This window comes from Eubalaena glacialis, chromosome 7, assembly GCF_028564815.1.
Source record: "Eubalaena glacialis isolate mEubGla1 chromosome 7, mEubGla1.1.hap2.+ XY, whole genome shotgun sequence".
Taxonomy (NCBI): domain Eukaryota; kingdom Metazoa; phylum Chordata; class Mammalia; order Artiodactyla; family Balaenidae; genus Eubalaena; species Eubalaena glacialis.
This window is the reverse complement of record NC_083722.1, coordinates 8,163,301-8,189,544: the sequence shown is the minus strand read 5'-3', so window position 1 is coordinate 8,189,544 and position 26,244 is coordinate 8,163,301. Positions and strand designations below refer to the sequence as shown.

At 43.9% G+C, this 26,244-nt stretch overlaps 1 protein-coding gene across 1 annotated transcript; it reads left to right on the top strand.

Annotated features, from left to right (window-relative positions):
- The first annotated feature begins 1,912 nt into the window (after nt 1-1,912).
- ELOVL2 (ELOVL fatty acid elongase 2) lies at nt 1,913-25,317 on the top strand. The gene is made up of 9 exons (XM_061197399.1): nt 1,913-2,003; nt 2,652-2,671; nt 5,038-5,101; nt 10,217-10,404; nt 14,612-14,689; nt 19,365-19,536; nt 22,638-22,762; nt 23,174-23,308; nt 25,192-25,317. The coding sequence occupies exons 1-9, from the start codon at nt 1,913-1,915 to the stop codon at nt 25,315-25,317; spliced, it is 999 nt and encodes a 332-aa protein (XP_061053382.1).
- Nucleotides 25,318-26,244: the final 927 nt, after the last annotated feature.

The following is a 26,244-nucleotide window of genomic DNA, read 5'->3' as shown; positions in this document are numbered from 1 at the left end:
GAGTCTTGGTGATAGCGATTCTCATGCGATTGCAAGACAGCCTTTGCAGAGGAAGGTCTGAGCCGTCAAGGTGTTCAGGCTGGGGCAGTGCCCGCAGCAATCAGAGTTCACACCTTCACGAACAGACCAGGAAGTGCCCCCCTGTTGGAGACGCCCCTGATTTATGCTGAGTCTCAGTCATCACCGTGGTGGCCAAAAATTAGGTGTGCCCTTCACGTCTCTCCTGTGTCCCAGGTACTCTCAGAAAATGGTAGCAGAGGCAGGAGGGCATGGTGATCCAGTCCACCTGTGCTGAGAGATGCATGTCACGTGGCCGGGAGGACCATCTCACCTTTCCATAAGAAGTCAGCCCAGTGGGTCTGCCTCTGATGGGTCCCCGCTACCTCCACGTGGTGTTCCTTCTGGCTGTAGAACAAGGGGCAGACGCAGGACATCACTGGGTGATGCACAGCACTGCTCCTGGGGTGGGATACGCAGGGTGTGGGAGGTGATGATGGCAGTTGCAGTGGACGTGATGAGGTGGGTGGAGGTTAGCTTGCTCTGGGCTAGGGCTCTTTGATCAGAAAGATACATTTCTTTTTTTTTTTTTCCTAATTTATTTATTTTCAGCTGCGTTGGGTCTTTGTTGCTGGGCGTGGGCTTTCTCTAGTTGCGGCGAGCAGGGGCTACTCTTCGTTGCGGTGCACGGGCTCTAGGCGCGTGGGGCTTCAGTAGTTGTGGCACGTGGGCTCAGTAGTTGTGGCTCGCGGGCTCTAGAGCGCAGGCTCAGTTGCTCCACGGCATGTGGGATCTTCCCGGACCTGGGCTTGAACCCGTGTCCCCTGCATTGGCAGGCACATTCTTAACCACTGCGCCACCAGGGAAGCCCAGAAAGATACATTTCTGATGCTCTTTATTCCTTTCCGTAAATGCTACTTTCCATATGGAACCATTTCCCTCTAGATTGTTCCTTAAAGAACATCTTGAGCATACCTTGCGGTGCAGTTCTGATGTTACAGATTCTCTCACTTACGTGTGTATGAAAATGTCCTTGTTTCACCCTCATATTTGAAGGATATTCTGCTCCTCTCCTCTGCAGTCCCCAGGCAACCACTGATTTTCTATCACATAGATAACTTTTTACATGAAAGGCCAGAAAATAAATGGAAACAGAGAGTGTGTATTCTTTTTTTTTTGGTCTAGCTTTAATGCAACGTCATAATTTTGAGATTCATCCATGTTGTGTGTGCATCAGTAGTTCATTCCTTTATGTTGCTGAGTAGTGTTTCATTGTGTGGTTATATCACAGTTTGTTTACCCATTCACCTGCCCTGAGTATTTGTATATGAGTCTCTGCACGGATACGTGCTTTATTTTCTTTTGGGTGGCCTAGAAGTGGCATGCTGGATCATATGGTAGGTGAATATTTATGTCTTTACCAAACTGCTAAACCGTTTTCCAGTGTGGTTGTACCATCTTACATTCTCATCATCTGTGGTTGGCAGTCAGGGATACACCTTTAAATAAGGCCCTACCTGCTCCCAATCTTCCCATGCTTCAGCTGTTACTATACACAGGCACAAATTTAATTCAAAGTCATGGAACGTGGGCTTTATTACACGGGCAAGGAGAAATCGCTAAAGTTGTTTTGGATGTGAGCTCAGAGAATTATTCTTTGGCAGAGAATTCTGTGGCCTGGGGAACTTGGAACACAGTCCGGAGGGGGAAGCTATGGCCGCGGGCAGGCGTTTCCCTGGCTGAGAGGATTCTTTTCCTGTGTGGAGGGGAATAGCCAAAGGGTGACCAGAGTGGGGCCCTCTAAAGTGTGGGGTGCAGGTGGCAGCCATCTTGCCCAGGTCTAAGGGCAGAACAATTCCCCTCTCCTAATCCAAATTCTAACCATCTTTAAAATCCACTTTAGGTACTCACTCGCATGGTATCTTCCGTCACTGTGGCCGCTCTGTGTATCTCCTCCTCCTCAGCTGTTGGGTGTCTGCCCTTCTCCGTGTCTCACCAGTTTGTCTGTAAGCTCTTGAGGCAAGCACTCTATCCCTTTTTTCTTCATGTGTCTGACAAAGTATTATGTACGTAATAGCTGTTCAGAAATGTGGGTTGAATGAATGAAGTGCTGCTGGTAGTTGGTTTTTCTCAGCTCCTAAGGGTCACCTGAGAGAGTGTCCAGCACGCTTCAGCGTTTACCATACGTAGGACCCGGTGTACAGCTGGGAGCTCGTTACCCACACTCTGCTCTCATCCTTTGCTAACAGTTCGTCCTTAGTTGGCTGACGCTACCCCAACTCTGTACTTTCTCTTACCTTATACTGACCCAGGGTGAACTCTGATTTGTTCTTCTGATGTCCTCTCATCATTGTCTCTTTAGACTACATCCTCACTAACTGTATTAAATAACCCAGAACCAAAGAGGTAATTGTTTTCAGGTTTCTGACCTTCCCAGCCTTGGCTTTATTTCTGTCAGATAGGTCACTAGAGACCCTGGCCATAAGCATTTCCCAAGTGAGTCATGTCTCCGTATATTTGCTGATCCTTCCCTCCTTCTCCATCTAGACGACGTCCTAGAGTCTTTCAAAACTCAGCAAAGCAGCAGCTCTTCCTGGAAGGCTTCTCTTTTTAAGAGATTCGCATGATAGCTCCTGTCTTTTCTTTTGTTTCAGGTGTACAGTATAATGATTTGGTAATTGTGTGTATTGCAAAATGAGCACCGCAATAGGTCTAGTTAGTATCCATCACCTCACAGTTACAGTTTGTTTCTTGTGATGAGAACTTTTAAGATCTACTCTCTTAGCAACTTTCAAATATGCAGTACAGTGTTATCATCTGTAGTCACCATGCTGCACATTGCATCCCACTGACTTAATTTTTTTTATAACTGAGTTTGTACCTTTTGACCCCCTTCACCCGTTTCTCCTGTCCCCCAGCCCCTACCTCTGGCAACCACCAATCTGTTCTCTGTATCTGTGAGTTTGGTTTTTTTGTTTTGTTTCTTTTAAAGTCCATACATAAGTGAGATCATACAGTATTTGTTTTTCTCTTACTTATTTATTCACTTAGCGTAATGCCCTCAAGGTCCATCCATATTGTTGCAAATAGCAGGATTTCCTTCTTTTTATGGCTGAATAATACTTTCTTTCTCTCCCTTCTTATAGCACGTCCCCGTAAACCCCTCTCATCCTCCTTAAAAAACTGGTCCGTAATTACTGATTACTTGCCTGTTACCCTATCTAAAGATAGGACCATGCCTCATTTGACTTCATGTTTCAGCATCTAACATGGTGCCTGGTACATAGTAATGTCCAGAAAATCAGTTAATGAATCAGTAAGTTAATGACTCAAAGAATTCATTCGTATTCATCTTTCATTCTCTTATTTTCTCTTCATGTCTTCCCCTCTTAACTTTTCTTTTGTTTCTGTTTTTCTCCACTGACTAAATTTCTGCAAGATAATAGAAATAATACGAGCTTTGTGACCTGTAGAGTTTTCTTAGCTCGACAGATGTTGGAAGATGGATTTTGAACCCTAGCAAACAAATTGGAAAAGTTTAAATGTTGTGGGTAGATGTGGCAATGAAGATTTTACTGGTGTCTGTCATGAGGGTGGGAACATCAGTGAGGTTAACATTCTTTGCTAAGGAATGAGAGGCCTCTGAACAGATCTGCCCTACTCTAACGGCAACACAAACAAAATTCTGTCACACTGAGATGTTAGGTAGTTGACCTTTCTCCAATCTGGAGGTCTCCCAAGATGTCCATTATGGAAACCAAAGGTAAAGACACTGTTTAAAACCTTCCAAACTTGGTTTAGCCCAGATACTTTTCATAGAGATATGACGAAATAATAAAGGTCCTAATACACTGGTCAGCAAGTCGTGGGTGCTAATAAATGCTAGGCTTTCGTCGTTATCCTCCTTCCCAAGCTTCCTAAGGTTCCCAGAGACCTAAGTTTCCTTGATATTTCTCTTTGGATCAATGACATGAATAAGGGACAGGTGCAAACTGTACGTGCCAATCACCGATGTGCACCTCTTCTTTACAGATGGCAGGAACCTTCTTCTCCTCTTCTGCACCTGTGTTTTCTTTGAGAATAAGATGCTTTTGACTGCACTCCGGCTATTGATTATGGAGAATGTTCTGTACAGACTTCCTGAGGGCCGTCCAGGAAACTCACACGTAGTCAGGGACCGGTCCACTCGCCCAAAATCCTCCTCACAGATCCCTTTCCTAAGAGCACTGTGCAGTGATCCATCTTTTCCTACCTTTGCTTGAGGGAGGTGCTCTAGACCTTAGCAGCAGGGGTAGGGAACACCTGAGCAGGTATTTTGAGAGGTATAGTGTCAGACCAGCATGAAGAGGAGCCAAGTCAAGAGCCAGCAGCCAGTTTATCAGCATTAAGATTCTTAGCAGAAACTCTCCAGTCCCAACCTGAATCCAGTTAAAGTGGTGGTAGTTAATCTGGGATACCCTAGTGATGCTATCTACTGTAACATTAAATACATGCTAATGTACTGAAAATGTTTTGAAAACAAACAAAACATAAAGGTAATGGGAAAAATAGCTATAGTGCTTAATTTCCTTACTTGAAAAACGTCGTCTTTATGGCTTTACATTCAGCTTTGGGAAATACAATTCAGCTGAATTTTCATTTAATAATTATGTAATGCAGGTGTAGACTTCCCCTATTGCTTGCACACAACCCCTGTTAATTGCAGCAATAGACGTTGCTTACGGAAAAGCTTACGCCTCTAAAAGCATTGTCAAGGGAAATGGGATGGCCAGTAACCCTTCAGTGTCTAAAGGTACCAAACCTGTCTTCCAGGACTCCTCTTGCCTAAGAAAATGAAAGAGGAATTGTTTCCTTCCAAATCCTTACAAGCTTGTGAAGGTGAGGCTGCATTTACTGGTCCACTTTCCTTAAGTCTCTGCAGTCAAAAGTCCTCAAGGCCAGGACCCTTGGAGAGTCTGTCAACCTCATGTTGTTGGCAGTGGTTCATTTTGAGAGATTCCAAAAACACCCACTTAAATCATTTTTTCTTTGTCTTTTCAGGAGCATCTAAAGGCCTTTGATGATGAAATTAATGCCTTTTTGGACAATATGTTTGGACCTCGGGGTGAGTGAGCTGCTTGAGAACTTAATGTGGAAGGAACCCGGTTTAGTTAGAGAAGAGGATGCTGTCCTTTCTGGTGTCTTGAAAATGGTACTTGGCATGGAGGGACTTACCCGCCCTCACCTTCGATGTCCTCCTCCCAGAACATGCAGAGGCGCCCCCTGCCTCCTGCTCAGCCTCTCCTGGGATTCAAGCTCTGGGAGCGGGAACAGAGTGCCGTGCGCTCCTTGCCTCTGGCCGCCACGGTGGCGGTACCCTTCCTTCCAAGTCTGCTGCTTCCTCTCCCCCCTGCCGCCCATCCTCCTCCCACCTCCTCACGTGCACAGTCACACGCAGTCCTTCTGCCCTTACCCGTCCTGGTCCGCTCCCTCTAAAGATGTGTGGGCTTCATCTGCCCAGGGCCATGGGGTCGGGCTTCTCAGCTCAGCCATCTTAGTGTCCCGACGGTTCCTCCATCACCGGTCACTCAGGCCACTGCAGGGCGTCCTCATACGTCTGCCCCTTTCTCATCATCTGTTAAGCGTCAGCTGCAATGATACTTTAGAAGCCTAAATCGTAGAATGCGGTACTCTAGCTTAGCACTCCCCAGCACCCTCCGGCGTCCTCAGGATGAAAACCCAGTTCCTCATCGTGGACCACGCAGCCCTGTGCTGTGCAGCCTCAGTTGCCTCCCCGACACCAGTGCTGCTCTAGACATCTCTTTTTTTTTTTTTTTTTTCAGGCAGAATAATTCTTTATTTTATTTTTTAAATTTTTGGCTGTGTTGGGTCTTCTGCGCGAGGGCTTTCTCCAGTTGCGGCAAGCGGGGACCACTCTTCATCGCGGTGCACGGGCCTCTCACTATCGCGGCCTCTCGTTGCGGAGCACAGGTTCCAGATGCGCAGGCTCAGTAGTTGTGGCTCACGGGCCCAGTTGCTCCGCGGCATGTGGGATCTTCCCAGACCAGGGCTCGGATCCGTGTCCCCTGCATTGGCAGGCAGATTCTCAACTGCTGCGCCACCAGGGAAGCCGTAGACGTCTCTCATTTCCTCGACATGTAAAAGTCGTTCAGATGCTGTTCCTCTCGCTGAATCCTCCCCCTCCCCAGTGTAGTCAGCTCCTCCTCATACGTCAGGTGCCGGCTTGAACGCTACCTTCTCCGATAGGCTCTCCCTGACCAGGATGGCAGAGGTTTGCCCTCGAGAGTGGCAAATCGAAAGCCTCTCATTATGCTGTATTTCAGCCTCTGTGGATTTCCTTCATATACTTTATTCATAGCTCTTTCTCCCACGAGGGCAGGATCCGTGACTGTTGTCTCCAGGGTGTATTACGGTTCTAGGAACCTATGAGACACTGTATTTTGCAAATAAATGAATAAATTTTCAACAGCATGTTTTGTTTCCCTTGAGCCTTGCTGGTTCACAAAGCTGGAAAATCTACAAGTTCTCTCCTCAGCATTATTGGGTGGGAGGAGGCGGGAAGTGAGGAGGTCTTCCTGTTTCTCAAAATCTTTAAACAGAATCACACAGAGATGACTTAGACCACTCTCCATTTTCCATACAGGCTCCATAAACTATCCTGTGTGAATGACTATTGATATAGTTTTAGTGAAATGCTACTGATTGTACAGAGCTTTAAAATATATGTATATTTTTTCACATTGCCTTTGGTTTTTGTTTTGTTTTCCATTTTATCCTTGTGATGATCCTACAGGCAGGCTGGGACCTGTGGCTCGTAGTCTGCTTTGTTTGACGTGTTCTCTGCTGTACCGTTGTAGTGGGTAGCGTCGAGGGCGTGATGCTCTAACAGGCATGCGGGGCTTCTGGGTGACCGGCTTTCTGCGTGACATTTGCACTAGAGCTATCAGTGTCTCTGAGCCAAGGTCACACTGAACTTTGCCATTGGTAAGGTCACTGTGACCTGGGATTATTTATTATTACTGTGGATGGGGATTAATTAAGGATAGGATTGCAGTTGTTTGCTCAGCAGTGGTCATTTTTGTGGGAGTTTCCTTTGTAGCAAGGAGGTTGTGAGATTGACAGTTGACAGATGGATCCGGTGACCTCCACAGTGACAGGGAGTCTAGCCTCCAGGCCATCAAGTGCCCACTTCCCCTTTGAGGGGTGGCCCAAACTGAAGTTGTCTGGCAGGCCCCCGGCTAAACCCACAGGTGTCCCCAAGCCTTTTCTGACTTTACCTACACCACGTTGGTACCATCAGGGGAGACAGTTCTAGGCAAATACGTGACCCAGATGCAGAGCTAACATCTCAAGCCCCAAAGATAATAAATGATATAAGTATTTGCTCCCATCTTTTGGTTGGAACAGTTATGGTCTTCCCCAACAGCGGCGGCAAACATTTACAGGGCTGGGACAAAAGAAAATGCCAGCCTCAGGCGCTGTGTTAGCTAAACGTGCTTGACTCAGTGTGTTGATTGATACGCATTTAATGACTGTTCCCGTCAACTCTGCACTAAGTGGCAATAAGTTACGAGTGAGACAGAGTAGAAACATAAGACGTAGTCGGGTCTCACGGAGCGTGCACTGTGGCTGGGAGGTAGAACCGTCACCTCTGAGGCAGTCGGAAAGCAAGGAGGTAAACCATGCGTGCTCGTTTCTGGGGCTGTCGTAGCAAAAGCCCACAGACTGTACAGCTGGAAACAGCAGCAGTTTATTCTCCCACGGCTCTGGAAGTCAGGGTGTCGGCAGGGCCGTGCTCCCTCTGCGCTTCAGAGAAGCCTGTTCATGCCTCAGCCCTCGCTGCTTTCTGCTGTTGCCTTGTAGCTGCGTGGCTCCGTCTCCGCCTCTGTCTCCATGTGGCCTTCTCCTCCTTGAGAGCCAGTCTGCCCTCCTTGTCAGGACGGACACTGGTCACTGAGCAGTGCCCACCCTAATCCAGTACGACCTCATCTTAACCAGCTTACATCTGCAAAGACCCTATTTCCAAATAAGGTTATATTCACAGATACCAGGAGTTAGGACTTGAACACATCTTTCTGGGGGACACAGTTCAACCCCTAATACCATTAACAAGAGGCAGGGTGGCAGTTTAGTTCAAGTTATTTAACTTTTTTACCCAATTTTTCTCAATCATAAAGTGGAGATAGTACCACCTATGTGATGGATTTATCTATCACCTCGCCTGTGGTGATGGCATCACAGGGGTTTGCAGATGTCCAGACTCAGCAAATTGTACACAGTAAATATGTGCAGGACTTTATCAACTACACCTCCATAAAGCTGTTAAAAATAATATCACCTATATCATTAGCTTGTTTTGAGAATTTTAAAGAAGTTCATGTACATACAAGGCTTTAGGACTGTGTATGGCACAAAATCAGTGCTCAGTAAATGTTAATTATAGTAACAGTATGATAGCCATGACAACACATAAATTGTAAAATAACTGTTTTGTCATGCAGATGACGAGCTGTAGTTAGGGAAGAGCGGTGGGAATTGGCTTCCTTCAGAGGCCAGGACCTCGATCTGGGGGTTGAAGGACACGGAGGCTTTAGGCCACGTGGCACGTAGGATGTGGAGGGGACGTTAGGAAGTGGCACAGCGCACGAAATTTATGATGGATAATTGTGAGCCAGTTGTGCAAAAGGTAATATCTGTTAGTTGCGTGAATGCTCCTCTCTCACCTTTTTATCTCTGTCAGGATAAGGAGAAGTTTACAGAAGAAGCGGTGGGACAGAGCTTGAGAAGGCACTTTGCTCACAGAAATGGTGCTCTGTAGGAGGGAGGGTGTAGAGAAGCTGGGGGTAGATGGGGTGGCAGGGAGCAGAGAGGGGAACTGGGACCGCGGGGGCCCGAGGGATCAGGAAGAGGGAGAAACCAGTTCCTACAGCTCTGTTTACAGAGATCAAAAGCAGCATGCAGTTGTCGTAATTCTGGGCCAAGTCATTTTCTCTGTTTAAGCCACAAAAAGGAGCAGAGAACAAAAATCGTTTTGTGCCTACAGTTATTTTCTTTTCTTTTTTTTTTTTTTAAATTAATAGACTTTTACTTTCTTTTTAAGTATTTGTTTTTTTTAATTTATTCATGGCTGTGTTGGGTCTTCGTTTCTGTGCGAGGGCTTTCTCTAGTTGTGGCAAGCGGGGGCCACTCTTCATCGCGGTGTGCAGGCCTCTCACTATCGCGGCCTCTCTTGTTGCGGAGCACAGGCTCCAGACGCGCAGGTTCAGTAGTTGTGGCTCACGGGCCCAGCTGCTCCGCGGCATGTGGGATCTTCCCAGACCAGGGCTCGAACCCATGTCCCCTGCATTGGCAGGCAGACTCTCAACCACTGCGCCACCAGGGAAGCCCCTACAGTTATTTTCTAATTGCTATATTATAGATCTATTATGTGTGTTTTATTTAGGTTTTAAAATTTTAAAACCTAGATGAACAAAGGGACACCTCTGTCCAGGTTCTTGCTGCCTGGCTCTTTGTACTTTTGGTCCACCATCAGGTTTGGGTCCTCGGCTGGATTTTCTGCGCTCGCTTCTGAACCCTCAGCTCCAGGGCGCTGCCTGTGCCGCCTGCAGCTTCTCCCGCTTTTGCCCTCCTGCAATCCCACTGCTCTGTTTGGCTCAGCCCAGCGCTCAGCCATTCCTGGTTTATGCACAGTGATCCTAAGCAAATTCCAGGGAGTGTGGGTTCCAGGAATTAGGACACACTCTCATTGTGTCTGCTCTCCCGCCGATCCAAAGCTTCTCCATAGGAAGCAGCAGAACGGTAAAATGGACGGGAGTCGGGCGTGAATTCCCAGCCACCGGAGCGCCTTCTGCAAATGCGGACGCTTTCGGAGCTGTTCTTACATCCATAAAATGGCATAATACTTCATATTTATTGAGTTAGAGTAACTACGGTAACTGTTCCGAAGTTAGACGTTCAAGAACTGTGACTTCCCACCTTTATTACTTGTCCCTGTCACTCAGCGTTCAACTTAAGCCCCGTTTGCTCCACGGGACCCCTCCTTAACTATTCCAGCCCCCACTGGTTTCTTCTTCCGAACTATAACCCAGACCCAGCTTGCTTACGCTGTGGCCTGCAGCTCCCTGTCGAACTTGGGTGAGCAAATACGGCGCACGTGACGGTGTCTCCCAACTGAGCACGCGGGGTGCCCTCGGGATTCTCACTGTGTGTTTCTTTGCAGATTCTCGAGTCAGAGGGTGGTTCATGTTGGACTCCTACCTTCCTACTTTTTCTCTCACTGTCTTGTACCTGCTTTCCATATGGCTGGGCAACAAATACATGAGGAGCAGACCTGCTCTTTCCCTCAGGGGCATCCTCACCTTGTACAATCTTGGAATCACACTTCTCTCCGCATACATGCTGGCAGAGGTAAGTGTTTGTGTAGCTAAAGCTGGAGAACAGTGACCGAGTGATTTTTAGAAGCAATTACATCTGGCATTCTAGAACTATCCACGGTTGCTGTCAGTACTGTTCTTTAACATCTCAAGAACCTGTTCCAGTATCTGATGTTATTCCTTCCAAAAGTCCTAGAAGTCTTTGTTTCTAACTTGAATTTTTTTTATCCCAATTTAGACCTATTTCTTTAGTCCTTAGTCTTTCATTGTAATTTAAAATCACAATTTAGGTCTGAATGGGCCTTTAAAGATCATATATAGTTTTCTTCTTTTATAGATTATGATACTGAGGCTTAGAAAAGTTAACCTGATTTGCCTGAGAATAGACAGCTATTGAGTAACAGTGTTTTTTAAGTTAAATATCAAATGCAGTTAGTTTGACCGAAATGCAAATATACGTTCCCTTAAAGGATACTCCTCCCATCTTTGGGTCACTGTGTGTCCTCAGGACTGACTTCCAGAGGCCTGGGGTGACATTCCAGCTCGGCTGTGGCTCCCCACATTACATCATGTCTTCCCTGCTCCTTTATAACGTGCCAAACCTAAGTAATTTCACAAGAAAAAGAACAAGTAATGATTGCCCTGCCTATTACAACTGAAGGTTATTTTACTATAATGCAAGAGAAAATCGAAAAGTGTTAAATAAATGTGCTTGAGAGAAAGAACTAAAACAGAACAATCTTTTTGGGGAAAAGTTAGGATAAACTCATTCATATAAATTATAAATGGCTGACAGTGGCATAGGTATAGCTGCCTTCCTGGTGTCCTTGGCTTCTAAACGAAAATAAATTCTTGCCTAAAATACAGGCCATCTCACCCATAGAGTTTAATCTGTACATTAGTCTAATATGTACCATTCTAATAATGGTTAATAACCATTATCTAAAATGACTGTCATGAAACTCTAATTATGGAATTTTAGGCCTCAGAGTGCAGGAGACAGAATCTGGGGTCAGGAAAGCCATGCTGACAGCTCTAAAATCATGTCACATAGGTGCTCCCTAATTTACCTGACTCTAAAAGGGGAATTTTTATTTTAGGTTTCTCTGGGTAGATTTTAGTTCACTAGATGAGCTTGCAAGATAGTAATTTACGGAGTTAGTTTCTCCCTGTATGACAGAGGGAGAGTTACTCTTCCTTGGGTGGTTCTCAGAAGTGGCAGCTGCATCAGGAGAGCCGGCCTGACCATCTGTCTGCGTTGGAAGCTCTAATCCCTGCTGGAAGCCACGGTGCAGTGGAGGCAGAAGACCCAAATTCAAGTGTCAGCCTTTCACTTTCTCTGCAACTTTGGAGGAGTTACTTAGGCTCTCTGAACCTCAGGCAGCTTCGCTTTCAATTGGAGATACGATGTCTGTCCTACTTCACTCCCTCGTGAGTGTAAGGATGAATCAGTTCTGTTCAGCCTGCATTCAGCGAGCACCTGCTCCGTGCAGCCCAGGGGCCACAAAGATGTTTAGACGTGGTTTCTGTACTTGAAGAGTTCGCAGACTAGTGCAAGTAGCAGTCAGTCCCTGCGGAAGGGCCTCGTTGGTCTTCAGGTGGGCATCAGCCACCGTCAGCAGGGGCAACAGTTCAGCGTTTGAACAGCCAGGTACATGGTTTGTCTTTTTTAGGGAGAACGTCTGCGTGGAGCTCATTCTCCACCAAGAGTTTTAGCTCTGGCTTGTCCAGTGGTTCTCTTTTCACACTCTTCCATCTCTTGGTTCCAAATCACTGCTATTGGTTGATTGCCTCCTAGTCTCCCAACGGCAACCTCTTTCAGGGCATAAGGTCTTCTCTCTGACGCTAATGGGGTATGTTTGGTAGACTCTAGTCAAAGGATAGCTTACCTTAACCTTGCTAACTTGTTACGTCCAGGCCAGATGTTTGCTTAGGCCGGAAAGCTACACTAAAATTACTAACATTCTTCCAACAAATGTGTTCTGAGCCCCTGCACTGTGTCAGATTGTGTTCTAGGCTCTGGAGCACAGCCTCTGCGTGTGTGAGAGGGAGCGATGGGTGGGGCAGGGCGGGGCGGGGCGGCCTCTCTGAGGAAGTGATGTTTGAGCTGAGGCTGGGTGATGAGAGCAAGCCCGGCGTCCAGAGCTCCGGGGAGGCGCCGGCACAGGAGTATCGGCAAGTGTGGAGGCCTTGAGGTGTCTGAGGCCCGTGAGCGGGAGCCGTGTGGCTAGGAGCTAGGACAGTGGGCAGAGGACCGATTCAAGACGAGGCAGGTTGGGGGCAGGTTACGTCGGGCCTTGTCAGGAATTTGGCTGCTGTTCTAAGTGTAATGAAAAGCCACTGGAGGATGTTAATGAGGGAGTGACAGGATCTCCCTTTTTAAATAGGTTATTCTGGCTGCTACATGGAAAATGGACTCAGAGTGAGTTGGGGGCAAGAATGGAAGCAGAGGGTCCATTTAGGAGATGATTGCAGGGCTACAGTCAGCAGACGCCAGCGGCGTGGATTCAGGTGGTGGACGTGGGGAGTGGACCCTAATCCTATTTTGGAGCGAGTTAGTCCACACCTCCTTAAGGCTAACCCTGTTTGCCAGCCTGCTTTCCTCCTCTTCAACACGTAGGTTGGGTGGTTTCTGCCAGCCAGCCCAGCTAGGGCGTTAGGAAGGGTCCAAGGTGAGCAGCTAGAGCCTCCCGTAGCCTGATTGCTGACTTCTGCTGTTTAGTTTGTCAGATAGTCCTGCAGAGGTGCCATGGGGATGGGGACAGCCTGGATAGAGCTGACTAAAGCAGAATACAGCCTGTCCTTCCCCACCTCTGTATTGTTACTACACAAAGTATATACTAGAGCCCCTGACTGCAAAACTACAGCCTGACCATAGAGGTTTTTAATCTTTTTACAAAGTTAAGTAACTTTATTTTGAAAAAGGCACACAAAAACTTACATGCACTTCTAGGTGTTCCTAGATCCCCTGTGGCCTGTCACGGGTTCCCCTTTGAGAACCAGCATGTGAAGCTGTGGGGTACCTGGGGGGTGACTTGATCTGTAATAGACCCCATCAGGAAAGGTCAGTCTCCTTTACTTTCACCAGATTCACTTATCCTGATAATCTGTACTTGTCATGATGTTAACTGAAAGGTGTTTTTGTTAGAAGGATAGAGAAGTCAATAAGGATAGTAGAGCAAAGACTTGCAAAGGTTCTAGAACATTCCCAATGTTCTTAGTAGTTCATCTCTTCTTACTGTTCAGTTCATGAACATCTGTCCCTCCCTGCTCTGTTTGTGTATTGTAACAGTTCTGTACCTTTACACAGTTCTGATAAAGCAACAGAAAATTGTAGGCTTTCACATATAATATCTCATGTAAATCAAAGCCAAAGGCCTTATATTATATTCTAGAATTTTAAGTTTCTTAGTAATAGTGGGAAAGAATGGAGAAAACTTCTTCTGTAGAATTTTCTACAAAGTTCATTTTCTTATGATGTTGTAGAAAGAATACTAGACAAGGAATTAGAAGACCTGAATCCAATCATTGTTCTACCACTGTCTAGCCATGTGATTGTGAGCAAATAATCCATTCATCATATCGTTGAGCACTTGCTCCGTGCCAGTCGTTGGGCAGGAGCTGTAGATGCGAAGATGAGCAAAGAAGGAGGCGTAGACTTTATGGAGCTCTTTGTTTTTTGAGCATAATGGGGAAAACAGATGTTAATCAGTTATGATCGCACAAATGTCTGGTTACCACATAGCATAAATAAAATGAAGAAAATGATTTAAGAACGTTTCTGAGCCCTGGTTTTCACATCTGTAAAATGGTAATAAATACATAATTCATAAAATTACTGAGATGATCAAGTAACTATATATAAGCCAATATAAAGTTTTAACATTTTAGTGTAGTTTCCTCACATTTGTTTACATTTACTTCTACATTTTATTTGTAGAACATATGATTAGATAAATTCCTTACGTAAAATATTTTGGTACTCAAATGATAGCTAAATTCTGTTTTTGATGGATGTGGAGGTTAGAAGTAAATTAACTAAGGATTGTAACCACTGATATCAGTTCAACAGCAAGAATTAGATCCTTTGATATCATGTGTTTGGGGACAGGATCGAGTCAAACTCATTCTGGGAAGAACTCAATCTTGAATAGACGCCAATTAGAAACATGAATGGGAAATTCAGTTTTCGTCCAAATTCTCACATTGACTTTTTTTTCTCCCCTTGTTTTCTTTGACAGCTTATTCTCTCCAGTTGGGAAGGGGGCTACAACTTACAGTGTCAGGACCTTACCAGTGCAGGGGAAGCCGATATCCGGGTGAGTCAACCATCTGTAACCGTTTCTCCTTCCAGATACGACGATGGAAGCTGGGGTTAGATAAGAAACGGTCTCCCGTCCTAATAGAAATGCTTACTTGGGGGACAGACTGAATGAACCATGGTGCATCCATGCAATGGGTCCCTTTGCAAAGTGGAATGAGGATGACCGCTGTCCTGTTACAGAATAATCTCCCGGATGTAGCTCAGTGGAAAAGAGCAACCCGCAGACCGTGCTTACAGTACAGTGCCTTGTGGGCAAGAAATGATAGGAATATGTGTATATTTGCTTATGTTTTTAAAAAGAAACAATGGCAGAATAAACCAAAAGCTAACAAAATGGTTTCCTTTTGGGGGAGGGAACAGGTCAGAGGGGATAGGGATGGAAGCCAGACTTCTCTGAATGTACCTTGTCTTATATTTCAGAACCAGTTGGTGTTTTTACATAATTATAAAACAAATTTTAAAAGATTACAAGGCAGCCTCCCCCCAGATATCTCGGAAATGAACTAAATTAATATACCCACATATTAAGTTGTTGACATAACCACCCAAAGAAGAATTATTTCAAGTGCCTTTAAAACAGTGTTTTGACTGCATATCCCAAGTGAGATGCATCTTAACAGCATGCAGTAACTTGCGGGGTGCTATTATTAATAAAAATATTGGTATTGCTTGCTGTGAGACTATTATAGGTATACTTAGGGTAAGCTGTATAATAATGCTATTATTACAACTAGTATTTGAAACATAGAAGAAACTAAAACTCAGTAATTACAGATTCAAATTGGAAATAGCAGAATTAACTTTATTCTTTCTAAAAACAAATGTGTTTTTTAGCTCTGTGTACAGGAAAGGCCTAGTTAGTCTCTGACAGCCCAGCAATGATACCAAAATTGTGCTCTCGAAATGTAATCCACCAAAAGGGTTTAGGATTCTTAGAGAGTTGGCCGATTCCTGATTGGGGTGGGAAATGTATATGAGAAGAATCCAGGACATCTTGTGACAGGGCAAGGAAGCTACCCAAGACCACTAGGGTCATGACGAGATGTAGGAGCCACCTTGAAGGGACTCCCATGGCTAAAGGTGGGACAGTTTGAGTATCAAAAGGAATACTGACATACTAAATTTATGAAAAACCGAGTTTAAAATACTAAAAAAAAAAAACCCTCATTGTTACCTTTTGAAGGTTGCTAGAACACCAAGAAGTTCTAGACGAAAAAATTAAAGGAAGAGAATCAAACATTTATCTTGCCTTTCATATGTAAGTTTCCAAATAGCTAAAGAGGAAGAGCTCTTCTCTATAAAGAGAAAAATGCATAAGTATGAAGAGAATTTGAAAATCACCATTTTGCAACTTCTAGTGAAGTAATGGATCTAGACAGCGGTCATCTGTAAATGATGAAAGTAATGGGTCAAAGTTGAATGGACACTTCATAATGATTAGATTAGGCTGTTAACACCCGAACTCACTGTTGATTTTAATATCAGAAGTTAGGTACCTCTTGATGTGATTCCATAGGAAATACCCAGAACCACGTCTGAAGTACGGTTGACCATTGAACTACGTGGGTTTGAATCACGCTGGTCCACTTATACGCAGACTTTTCTCAGTACTAAATACCACAGTACTGTACAGCCCGCAGACGCGGAGGAACCACGCTACAGACGGCTGGCTGTAAGTTGTACACAGATTTTTGATGTGCAGAGGGTCAGCGCCCTAACCGCCGTGTTGTTCAAGGGTCAACTGTATTCTTGCCCCTAAACCTTAAACCTGAATCCAGTTAAGCCTCTAACCCTTATTGCTGTTTACAGAACATGAGGGGGAGGGCAGGTAGAGAAACAAGTTAAACCACACGAGGAAGAAACAGTCATCCACATCCATTTTAGGAGTTGTATACAACTGATCTAGTTTAAGAAAGAAAAGACATGGAACAAAACAGGGGAGCAGGGAAAGGGAACTGTTACTGATTAGAAGAAACTTAAGACCCACGTCAAATAAATGCAAGCTGGACCCTGATCCTGATTTAAACAAAGCAATTATAAAAAGACACTTTTGAGAAAATCAGGTGGATTTGAAGGTGGACGGACTATTAGAAGATATTAAAGATTCATTAATTTTATTAAATAAGATATTAGATAAGATAGTGTCTCACCTAATGAAACTTAAAAGCTTTTGCACAGCAAAGGAAACTATAAACAAGAGGAAAAGACAACCCTCAGAATGGGAGAAAATATTTGCAAATGAATCAAGGGACAAAGGATTAATCTCCAAAGTATATAAACAGCTCATGCAGCTCAATATTAAAAAAAAAACCCAATCAAATAATGGGCAGAAGACCTAAATCAACATTTCTCCAAAGAAGACATACAGATGACCAAGAAGCACATGAAAAGCTGCTCAACATCACTATTAGAGAAATGCAAATCAAAACTACAATGAGGTATCACCTCACACCAGTTAGAATGGGCATCATCAGAAAATCTACAAACAACAAATGCTGGAGAGGGTGTGCAGAAAAGGGAACCCTCTTGCACTGTTGGTGGGAATGTAAATTGGTACAGCCACTATGGAGAACAGTATGGAAGTTCCTTAAAAAACTAAAAATAGAATTACTGTATCACCCAGCAATCCCACTACTGGGCATATACCCAGAGAAAACCATAATTCAAAAAGACACATGCACCCCAATGTTCATTGCAGCACTATTTACAATAGCCAGGACATGGAAGCAACCTAAATGTCCATTGACAGATGAATGGATAAAGATGTGGTACATATATACAATGGAATATTACTCAGCCATAAAAAGGAACGAAATTGGGTCATTTGTAGAGACATGGATGGACCTAGAGACTGTCATACAGAGTGAAGTAAGAAAAAGAAAAATATCGTATATTAATGCATGCATGTGGAATCTAGAAAAATGGTACAGATGAACCGGTTTGCGAGGCAGAAAGAGAGAGACAGATGTAGAGAACAAACGTATGGACACCAGGGGGGGAGGAAAGGGGGTGGTGGTGGTGGTGTGATGAATTGGGAGACTGGGATTGACATATATGCACTAATATGTATAAAATAGAAAACTAATAAGAACCTGCTGTATAAAAAAATAGTAAAATTTAAAAAAAAATATAGTGTCTCAGTGGTTATGTTCCAGCCTCCCCATCTATTAGAAGTTGTTATAAACTGATACTTTGTATTTGCTTATGTTACATTCCCCCCCCTAAAAAAAAAGTGGTAGGAAACAGAATTGATTCCACAAATTGGAATCATACTGAAAATTTTGAAGTTCAGGGATAGATACCAGAGGGTTTGCATTCCTTACTCTTCCTGCATTTGTGAATATTTGAAAATTTCCATAATAAAAAACATGGGTTATTAATAAGAGGTTGGTGGAAACCTTTTAATTAAAATTTTAAGATGAGCATTTTTAAACATCTTCAAAAGCTATAATACAGGAAGTAAGATGTATAGATTTCTCTACACCCGTTTCATTTCTGTTATCACAGACTAGTGCACTTTGGGCTACCATACGGTTCTCTAAAAGCCACTGCTGTATGTATGTGTTTACTTATGGTTTAATATTTTTGAAGGTTAATGATTCCCTCAAACATTTACGATGGTGCCAGCACACCTTATGATTGTCTTCATGGGAAGTAAATAGTAGAGCATTAAATTCTAATTTCAAAGCTCCTCTCATAGTGTCTCCTCTTCTGTTTAACCGTGAGTGCTGAGAGCCCGGTGCCTTTAATGAAAGCGCCTCCCTGCGATGGGGGCTGTGTGAGGGACTTGGGAGGGAAGCCAAGCCCTCGCTGTGACCTGCTGGGGCTGGGGGTTGAAGGGCGGAGAAGCACCTGGATTTTTCATCTCTTCTTCTGAGGAAAAGACATGAAAGGGTTTGTCCTAGACTGCTCTCGGGGAGCATGATGTTTAAGGGACAAAATATGAACAATAAAGGAGCAGAGAAGAATCAAAATCAGTGGAACAACATAAGTGACCTGCCAAGCCCCGAGCGGAGGTGAAGGAGACCATCTCCGCCTCGGAGTGACTTACAGCCTAGTGGGAAGGAGACTTGTTCATGATTGTGGTTATTGATAATAGAGGCGTAAAGTAATTTGGGACCACAGATGAAGAAGGGGATGATTCAGCCTGAGATAGGAGGGTGAGGTCACGTTCCAGAGCAAGGTGGCATTTGAGAGGAGTGCTAACAGGTTGACAGGAGCATGCCAGACGTGGGGTAGGGGAGGCGTGCCGGACGCATGAGAATGAGGCGTATGGGGGCAGCAGGGCTCCAGGGAGAGGAAACGACCACTTGAACAGCACACAGGATGCCCGGGGGTGTGCTCGGAGGAGGACAGTGGACACAGCAGCCCCCCAGGCCCGCGGAGAACCTGTATCAACCGAGGAATCATAGACTTGGTTCTGTAGGTGCAGAGGAGCAACTTGATCAGTTAATGTATTTTGGAAAGAGAATTCCTTTCACCAGAGGGGGCTGGATTGCTGGGAATAAGGAAAAGCTGGAGGCAAAGATGCCAGGTGAGATGCTTTCTCGATAGATAGTCTGGGAGCTGGGCGTGCTGGTGAAGCACAAACGGGGGGAACGCAGAGGCGGGCGGCACTGGGGCGGCATCACGCCTCACCTTGTCTTTTTCCCGTTTTACATTTCGTACAGGTAGCCCGAGTGTTATGGTGGTACTACTTCTCCAAATTAATAGAGTTCCTGGACACGATTTTTTTTGTGTTGCGGAAAAAAACCAGTCAGATTACCTTTCTTCACGTATACCATCATGCCTCTATGTTTAACATCTGGTGGTGCGTTTTGAACTGGATACCTTGTGGGCAAAGTAAGTAAAGTTGTCAGTTTTTCAGTTCTATGTGATGCGTCTCCCATACTGAGCGTTGCACACGATCAGGAGAGAGAACTGGGCCCGGCCCAGCCTGCTTGTCACACGGGGAAGCACAGCTTTGCCAGTGGCCGTTTCGTTTCTCGTCTTTGATCCTGGCAAAATCTTTGAGTATTACGATAAATTTTAAAAATGTTTTCTTTTCCATGCACCAAATGCCTGATGGCTGGACACCCATACCCCAGCTGGAGCAGTTTTACTTCATTAACTGCAGCTGTAAAAAATACAGCACCTTCCACAGTCACCACTTAGCTGTGGTACAGGTTGAGTCACGTCAACTTTGGGGGCTTGTTTTTCCATTCTGAAAAATTAAAGTCACGTCACTGTAACCCACCAGAGCAGTGGCTTTCAATTTTTTTTTTTTTTAACTGAGAGCTCAATAAGTAATACGTTTTATATCACAACCCAATGACCTCATTCACATGTATACATTTTGTATGAAACAAATTTCATGAAACAGTATTTAGCCCAGCTCTGTGTGATGCACTTTATTTCTCGCTGCGTGCAGGCTTTCTCTAGTTGTGGCGAGTGGGGGCTGCTCTTCATTGTGGTGTGTGTGCTTCTCATTGCAGAGCATGGGCTCTAGGTGCGTGGGCTTCAGTAGTTGTGGCTCTCGGGCTCTAGAGCGCAGGCTCAGTAGTTGTGATGCACGGACTTCGTTGCTCCGCGGCATGTGGGATCTTCCTGGACCAGGGCTCAAACCCATGTCCCCTGCGTTGGCAGGCGGATTCTTAACCACCGTGCCACCAGGGAAGGCCTGTGATGCACTTAAAAAAGGAAAAAAATTGATCTCACTTTTTCAAAAAGCTAATGACAACTCTCACTATATTGATTTCACAATTGACTGAAGTGTTGGTTATATGACCTGCAGTTTGAGAAACACTGAGCTCGAGAGAACAGTACTTTTCTATTTGATATTATCTTGTTTTGTTTTTTTTTAAATTTTATTTATTTTATTTATTTATGGCTGTGTTGGGTCTTCGTTTCTGTGCGAGGGCTTTCTCTAGTTGCGGCAAGCGGGGGCCACTCTTCATCGCGGTGCACGGGCCTCTCACTATCGCAGCCTCTCTAGTTGCGGAGCACAGGCTCCAGACGCGCAGGCTCAGTAGTTGTGGCTCACGGGCCTAGCCGCTCCGCGGCATGTGGGATCTTCCCAGACCAGGGCTCGAACCCGTGTCCCCTGCATTGGCAGGCAGACTCTCAACCACTGTGCCACCAGGGATGTACCCAAGAATTTAAAAGTATTCTGTGAAAAATTAGAACAGGTAAAACTTAAAATAATTTTGTCCTAGAACTTAGAAGCTTGTAGAGATGGTATTTTTAAAAACCCCAAGGGTATTTGCAATACATCATTGACTGTGAAGATGCAAATTTAAACTCCAGTGTGAAGAAACATTGTTGGGGGTGCAGCAAAGAGAAAAGGGACGCCTTCACACGCCTCCTAGACCGACATACTCTGGTCTTGGTTATTAGGATTACAACAGACTTGCACTGTAATCAAAATATAGGCTGAAATCAATACTGCAGGACCGTTGTCAAGGTTAAGTATGTTTTACGATTATCAAGTTTCATTTATAACTCACTAAAGCATCTAAAAGTCGGTCTTGAATAATCACTTCGTAAAGACATCGTATTTCATTCACAGGAATTGTGTGTGTGTGATGATTTCTATTCAAGCTAGAATATTATAAAAGTCAGCAACTACTCTTTTTTATTAATTGATGGAAATGAAAACTCAGGTTGGTAAAGAAACATCACTAATATTGTGCTGCCTGGCACTCTGAAACTATATTTGTGTTTTCATATAAATTCACTGCCCCTGACAAGCTATTCCAGCCCGTGTATGAGGACTTGCTAGATTCCTGGTGGTGTTCCTCTTGTTTCTTATTCATTGACTTGAATTGATCTGTCTAGGTCGCTAATCCAGGATTGGGAAACCAGGCAGGAGAATTTAAATTGATTAGTTAACCAACATATGTGCAGTGCCTTTTAGTTTATATAGTATTATCTCATTTAACCGCATCTCACTCTTAAGAGATAATTACTCTATACCTATTTTCCAGATGAGAAACAAAATTTACAAACTAGTATGTCCAAGGGGACAGAACTATTAGGAGGTCCTCTGGCTCCACAGCCCGTCTCCTCTCCCATAGGGTTGACAGCTCATAGAGGCATAGCGCTCACTTTGTGCTGGGCACCGTTCCGAGCCCTTTGCCTGCATTGATTGATGTTATCCTTACGACGAGTTCCCTGTTTCCGTCTCCGGCACCTTACCCCTTGCAGCTCAGTCCTTTTGACCCTTGGTTGACCCAACCTAGAACTCAGCCCTCGCTCCTTGGTTTCCTGAAACACGATTCACCCACGTTGATGTCAGAAGATTTCATGAAGGGGACAGCGGGGGACAGGGGAATTCCACGGCACAGCTCAGCACAGGAAATATCCTAAAACTGGATTTTAGACACTCTTTGTTCCAGAAGTCCACGAGGTGGCTTGGCTACTGGGAAAGTCCCATATGCCCGCCTCTCCCCTGCCCCAGCCTCCTCTTACCCTGCTGGACCTTTTCTCTCCCCTGTATTCTCTTACCTTCTGCAGCATCTTCTGGTTCTAGGTCCCTGCCAGGTAGATTTTATTTACTTAACTACGAAGAGCAATACATTTCCCTTGACTCTTTAGCACCCTGTGCAGCCATGTACGAAGGCTCTTTTCTACAATCAAAATGGCTCATCAAAGGTTTAGCGAAAGCAAAGACACGTCCTCAGATTCTGCCACCTGATTGGATGGTGGTAATGACAGAAACAGCAAAGGCTTTGCAAATCAGGAGTTAACTGTTTGGTTGGCACTGACTGAAAACCTACCCCAGGTTAGTCCCTCTATCTAGGTGACCTTGGGTGAATCCCCGGATAATGGCACAGGAATCAGGGTGAATTTTGTTAGTGCCATATTGTTACTTGTCTTCAGTTATGATGTACAGGAAGAATATTACTTGACAACGAACAGTCGTACTTTCTAGAAGAACAGTAATTTATACTGTACTTTTCTAGGTTTCTTTGGACCCACCCTGAACAGTTTCATCCACATCCTCATGTACACCTACTATGGCCTTTCGGTGTTTCCATCTATGCACAAGTATCTTTGGTGGAAGAAGTATCTCACGCAGGCTCAGCTGGTATGTCATCCCTCTGTCGGCTTTTCTCCATGTGAAGCATCTGCGTGGCCTCAGTCCCAGCCCTGGAGGTCAGAGGCTTTTCTGTGTGTGGTGAGGCTGCCTATTTTCCTCTAAAAATGGACTGTGAAGAGTGAAACCTTGTGTGTTAAAACGTCCTTATGAATACTTTTGAAATTAATGTCCGTTGTTAAAGCATTTTTACCTAAATGATTTCAACTGTGATTTTTCCAGGAGAAAATTAATCATGGCCAATTTTATACACTTCCTAATTTCAAACAAGATTTCTGGATAGGACGGTGGGCTGCTTCAGCGTTGTCTTGTTTGTTTTACCCCTGCAAGATGTAGGGAGTACGAGTAGTCGATTTCTCACTGCCTGACTGCAGAGTGGTTCCGCCCTTGCCACCCCTGCAGGCGCAGTTCGTGCTCACCGTCACCCACACCATGAGTGCCGTCGTGAGGCCCTGCGGCTTCCCCTTCGGCTGTCTCATCTTCCAGTCTTCTTATATGCTGACGCTGGTCATCCTGTTCTTAAACTTCTATGTTCAGGTAAATATTCAACTGTAAAACACTAGACTGTGCACTTTTGCATTATGTATTTAATTTTACCAATTAAATATTACGGTAGCACAGGCTTGTTGATAAATTCAAATAGCAGAGGTGCACACAGTACAAAGTGAAACCTGCATTCTTAACTCCTCTCCCTGTGTCCTCCTCCTCAAAGGATAACCACTGTTAATGGTCTGGTGGGCATTTTGTTAGACGTTTTTCAATGCATGCATACAGTTTTATCAAAAATATGCATTCGAATCATGTATTTGCACCATGCTACCAAAGTCTGCCCTCTGAAAGTTAAACACTGTGTATAGTAACACAGATCCAGGAATTCTGTATGAACGGAGGAAAACATGGACTAAATGAACTTAATAGTAAAAAACTGTTTCCATGTCATCTACTGCTACAGTGTAGACTCACTGTTTATTTAGGGAAAAAAAAAATTATTTTAAGGCGAACCAGTACGGAAAGGTCACATTGACTTTTTCTTAAGTGTCATTTTCTTTTTAACAGTTTCAGTGGAAGAGATTTTCAAAATGCAATTTCAAAGCGACTGTTACAAGAGAACTGATGGCTGTGGTAACAGCACAGGCCTCACGTGGTGGTAGATTTTAAATTGCTCTCCTTTGTGGGCTGCGGAAACAGAAAGCTTCATAAGAAAAATGAGAACACACAGTTTATTCAAAACAGTACTTTTGAAATTGTATTCAACTGTATTTTCTCCTGCTTTGCTGATTTTTTAGTTTGGGTTGACTTTCAGCAAATGCATAGTGGTTTTACACAGAGGACAACTGTGGGAACTGAACTTCTGACAGCTTTTCCGCTCTTGTGTTCCTGAAACTGGACGGGCAAGGCTTTGTCTTTTGTAAGAGATAAAAGTTTCCTTTGAGAATTTCTAAAGAAATAACCATTGAGAGAACCAAACAAAGCCACCACCCAGCCCTGCCGCCCCCCGCCCACCCCCCCCAAAAAATTGCTCAGTGTTGCAGGAAGGCTAAGGAAATCAATCACCTTGGCGCTGAAAGGTGAAGGGAATCGGTAGCCCAGCAGGGGGCAGTGGCGCTCAGAGCTGTGGCCCTACCTGCTGGTTCAAAGAGTCTTAGTCCTTTAAAGTTGAGTGTATGCTTTTCAGTCTTGACCCTTGTTGATGCTATTGCTTTTAAAAAAAAAAAAAAAAAAAAGTGGGAAGAATATGAGAGAACGCAAATCAAGCCAAAATCCCAGGTACTAGTACTTTTAAAGTAACAGCACTTTTTCACTTGAATTGTATTTTTCAAAAAATTACATCCTTAAATAAGTCATGGGGATGTAACGTACAGCATGGTGACTTCAGTTAATAATATACTGTATTGCATATTTGAAAATTGCTAAGAGATTAGATGTTAAAAGTTCTCATCTCAAAAAAAATAGTTCTGTACCTATATGTGGTGATGGTAAACTAGACTTTGTGATCATTTCACAATATATACAACAAATCAAATCATGTTGTACACCTGAACTAACAATGTTGTATGTCACTTGTACCTTGATTTTCTAAAAAGTTCAAAAAAATCGTATTCTTTCCAAGTAAGCAACTAATGCAGAATAATTTGAATGCTAATCCCATAAAACTTAATACATAAATACTAACCTGATGTGGATAAGGCGAAAGAAACAACTTTTCATTGTTGGAATTCATGCATCCGTCTTGTTTTTACCCTATTATTATTTTTAACCCAAAGCTTAAAAACTGTCATATTACAAACAAGAATTCTTACTAGAAAGTTCAGTACCCAGTGAAGATCATGCATTGTTTTAGACCATATGTCACATTATAGACAAGGTCTTATTAAAAGATCCTTTTCTCTTTCTCTCTTCAACATGTACACAACCAACAGACATACCGGAAAAAGCCAATGAAGAAAGATGGGGAAGAGCCACATGCAGGGAAAGAAGTTAAGAATGGTTTTTCCAAAGCCTACTTCACTGCAACAAATGGAATAACAAACAAGAAAGCACAATAAATGTTGAGTAAGACAAAGCATATATAATAGCCTAACAGATTCGCTTGTTTTAAAGCAAAGACTGAATTGAAAGTTATATATGTTTTAGCATAAACTAATTTCTTTTGAGTTTATAAATCATTTGTACCCGGAATGTATTAATATATTGCTAATAGGTTAATCTGTTGACTGAATGCTTCCATTAGCAGTGAGGTGACAACTCTGCAGACCTCAGAACTGGTGCGACTTCTCTCCTTCCCGCACCGACCTAACCCCTCACCAGACACTGTCTTGATAAAGCCTTCTGCACCTACAAAGCCAGGACACGGTGAGCACTGTTTCTCACAGCAAGTCTGCAAATAAGAAGTTAGAGTTTTGTTCAGATTAAAACGTTTAAAACAAAATGTTAATTGTCTTCTAAATACAGGGTATGCTCTAATCTATCTTCAGCAATAACTCTCAGTACATAAAGTAATCAGTCCATTTGTTCCTTTACGAATCAACCCCAGAAAATATTCAAATGGTCACATAAATGGAAAACCCAGCAAAACTTTTCTCTCTCATTGGTCTCTGGAGTCTCAAATTCCCACAACTACTCCTAATTCTCAACTTAGTGACATGGTAATAAAGTTTGTATTTTTTTTTTTTTTACTTTGAAGAAAAATCTTCTACCAAACCTTCATAGCTCAGGGGCTTGGGTAGGAGTAGTTCCTCAGTTTTAATTGGGTTTCCTTAATTATTCATATATTCACATCTACCTCCGATGTTAAGGTGCCCCAGGTTAGGATACAGACGCAATGCTCAGTTTTAAAAGCAGGATCTGACTTTGCCTGCCCATTTCCTTTCTGACAAGGACTCGAGTCCAGTGGGCCCTTTTTCTTAGAATGATATGTCACTGGAGTATTAATAAGTCAGAATTAATAGAGCATTGGGGGCAAAACAGACATT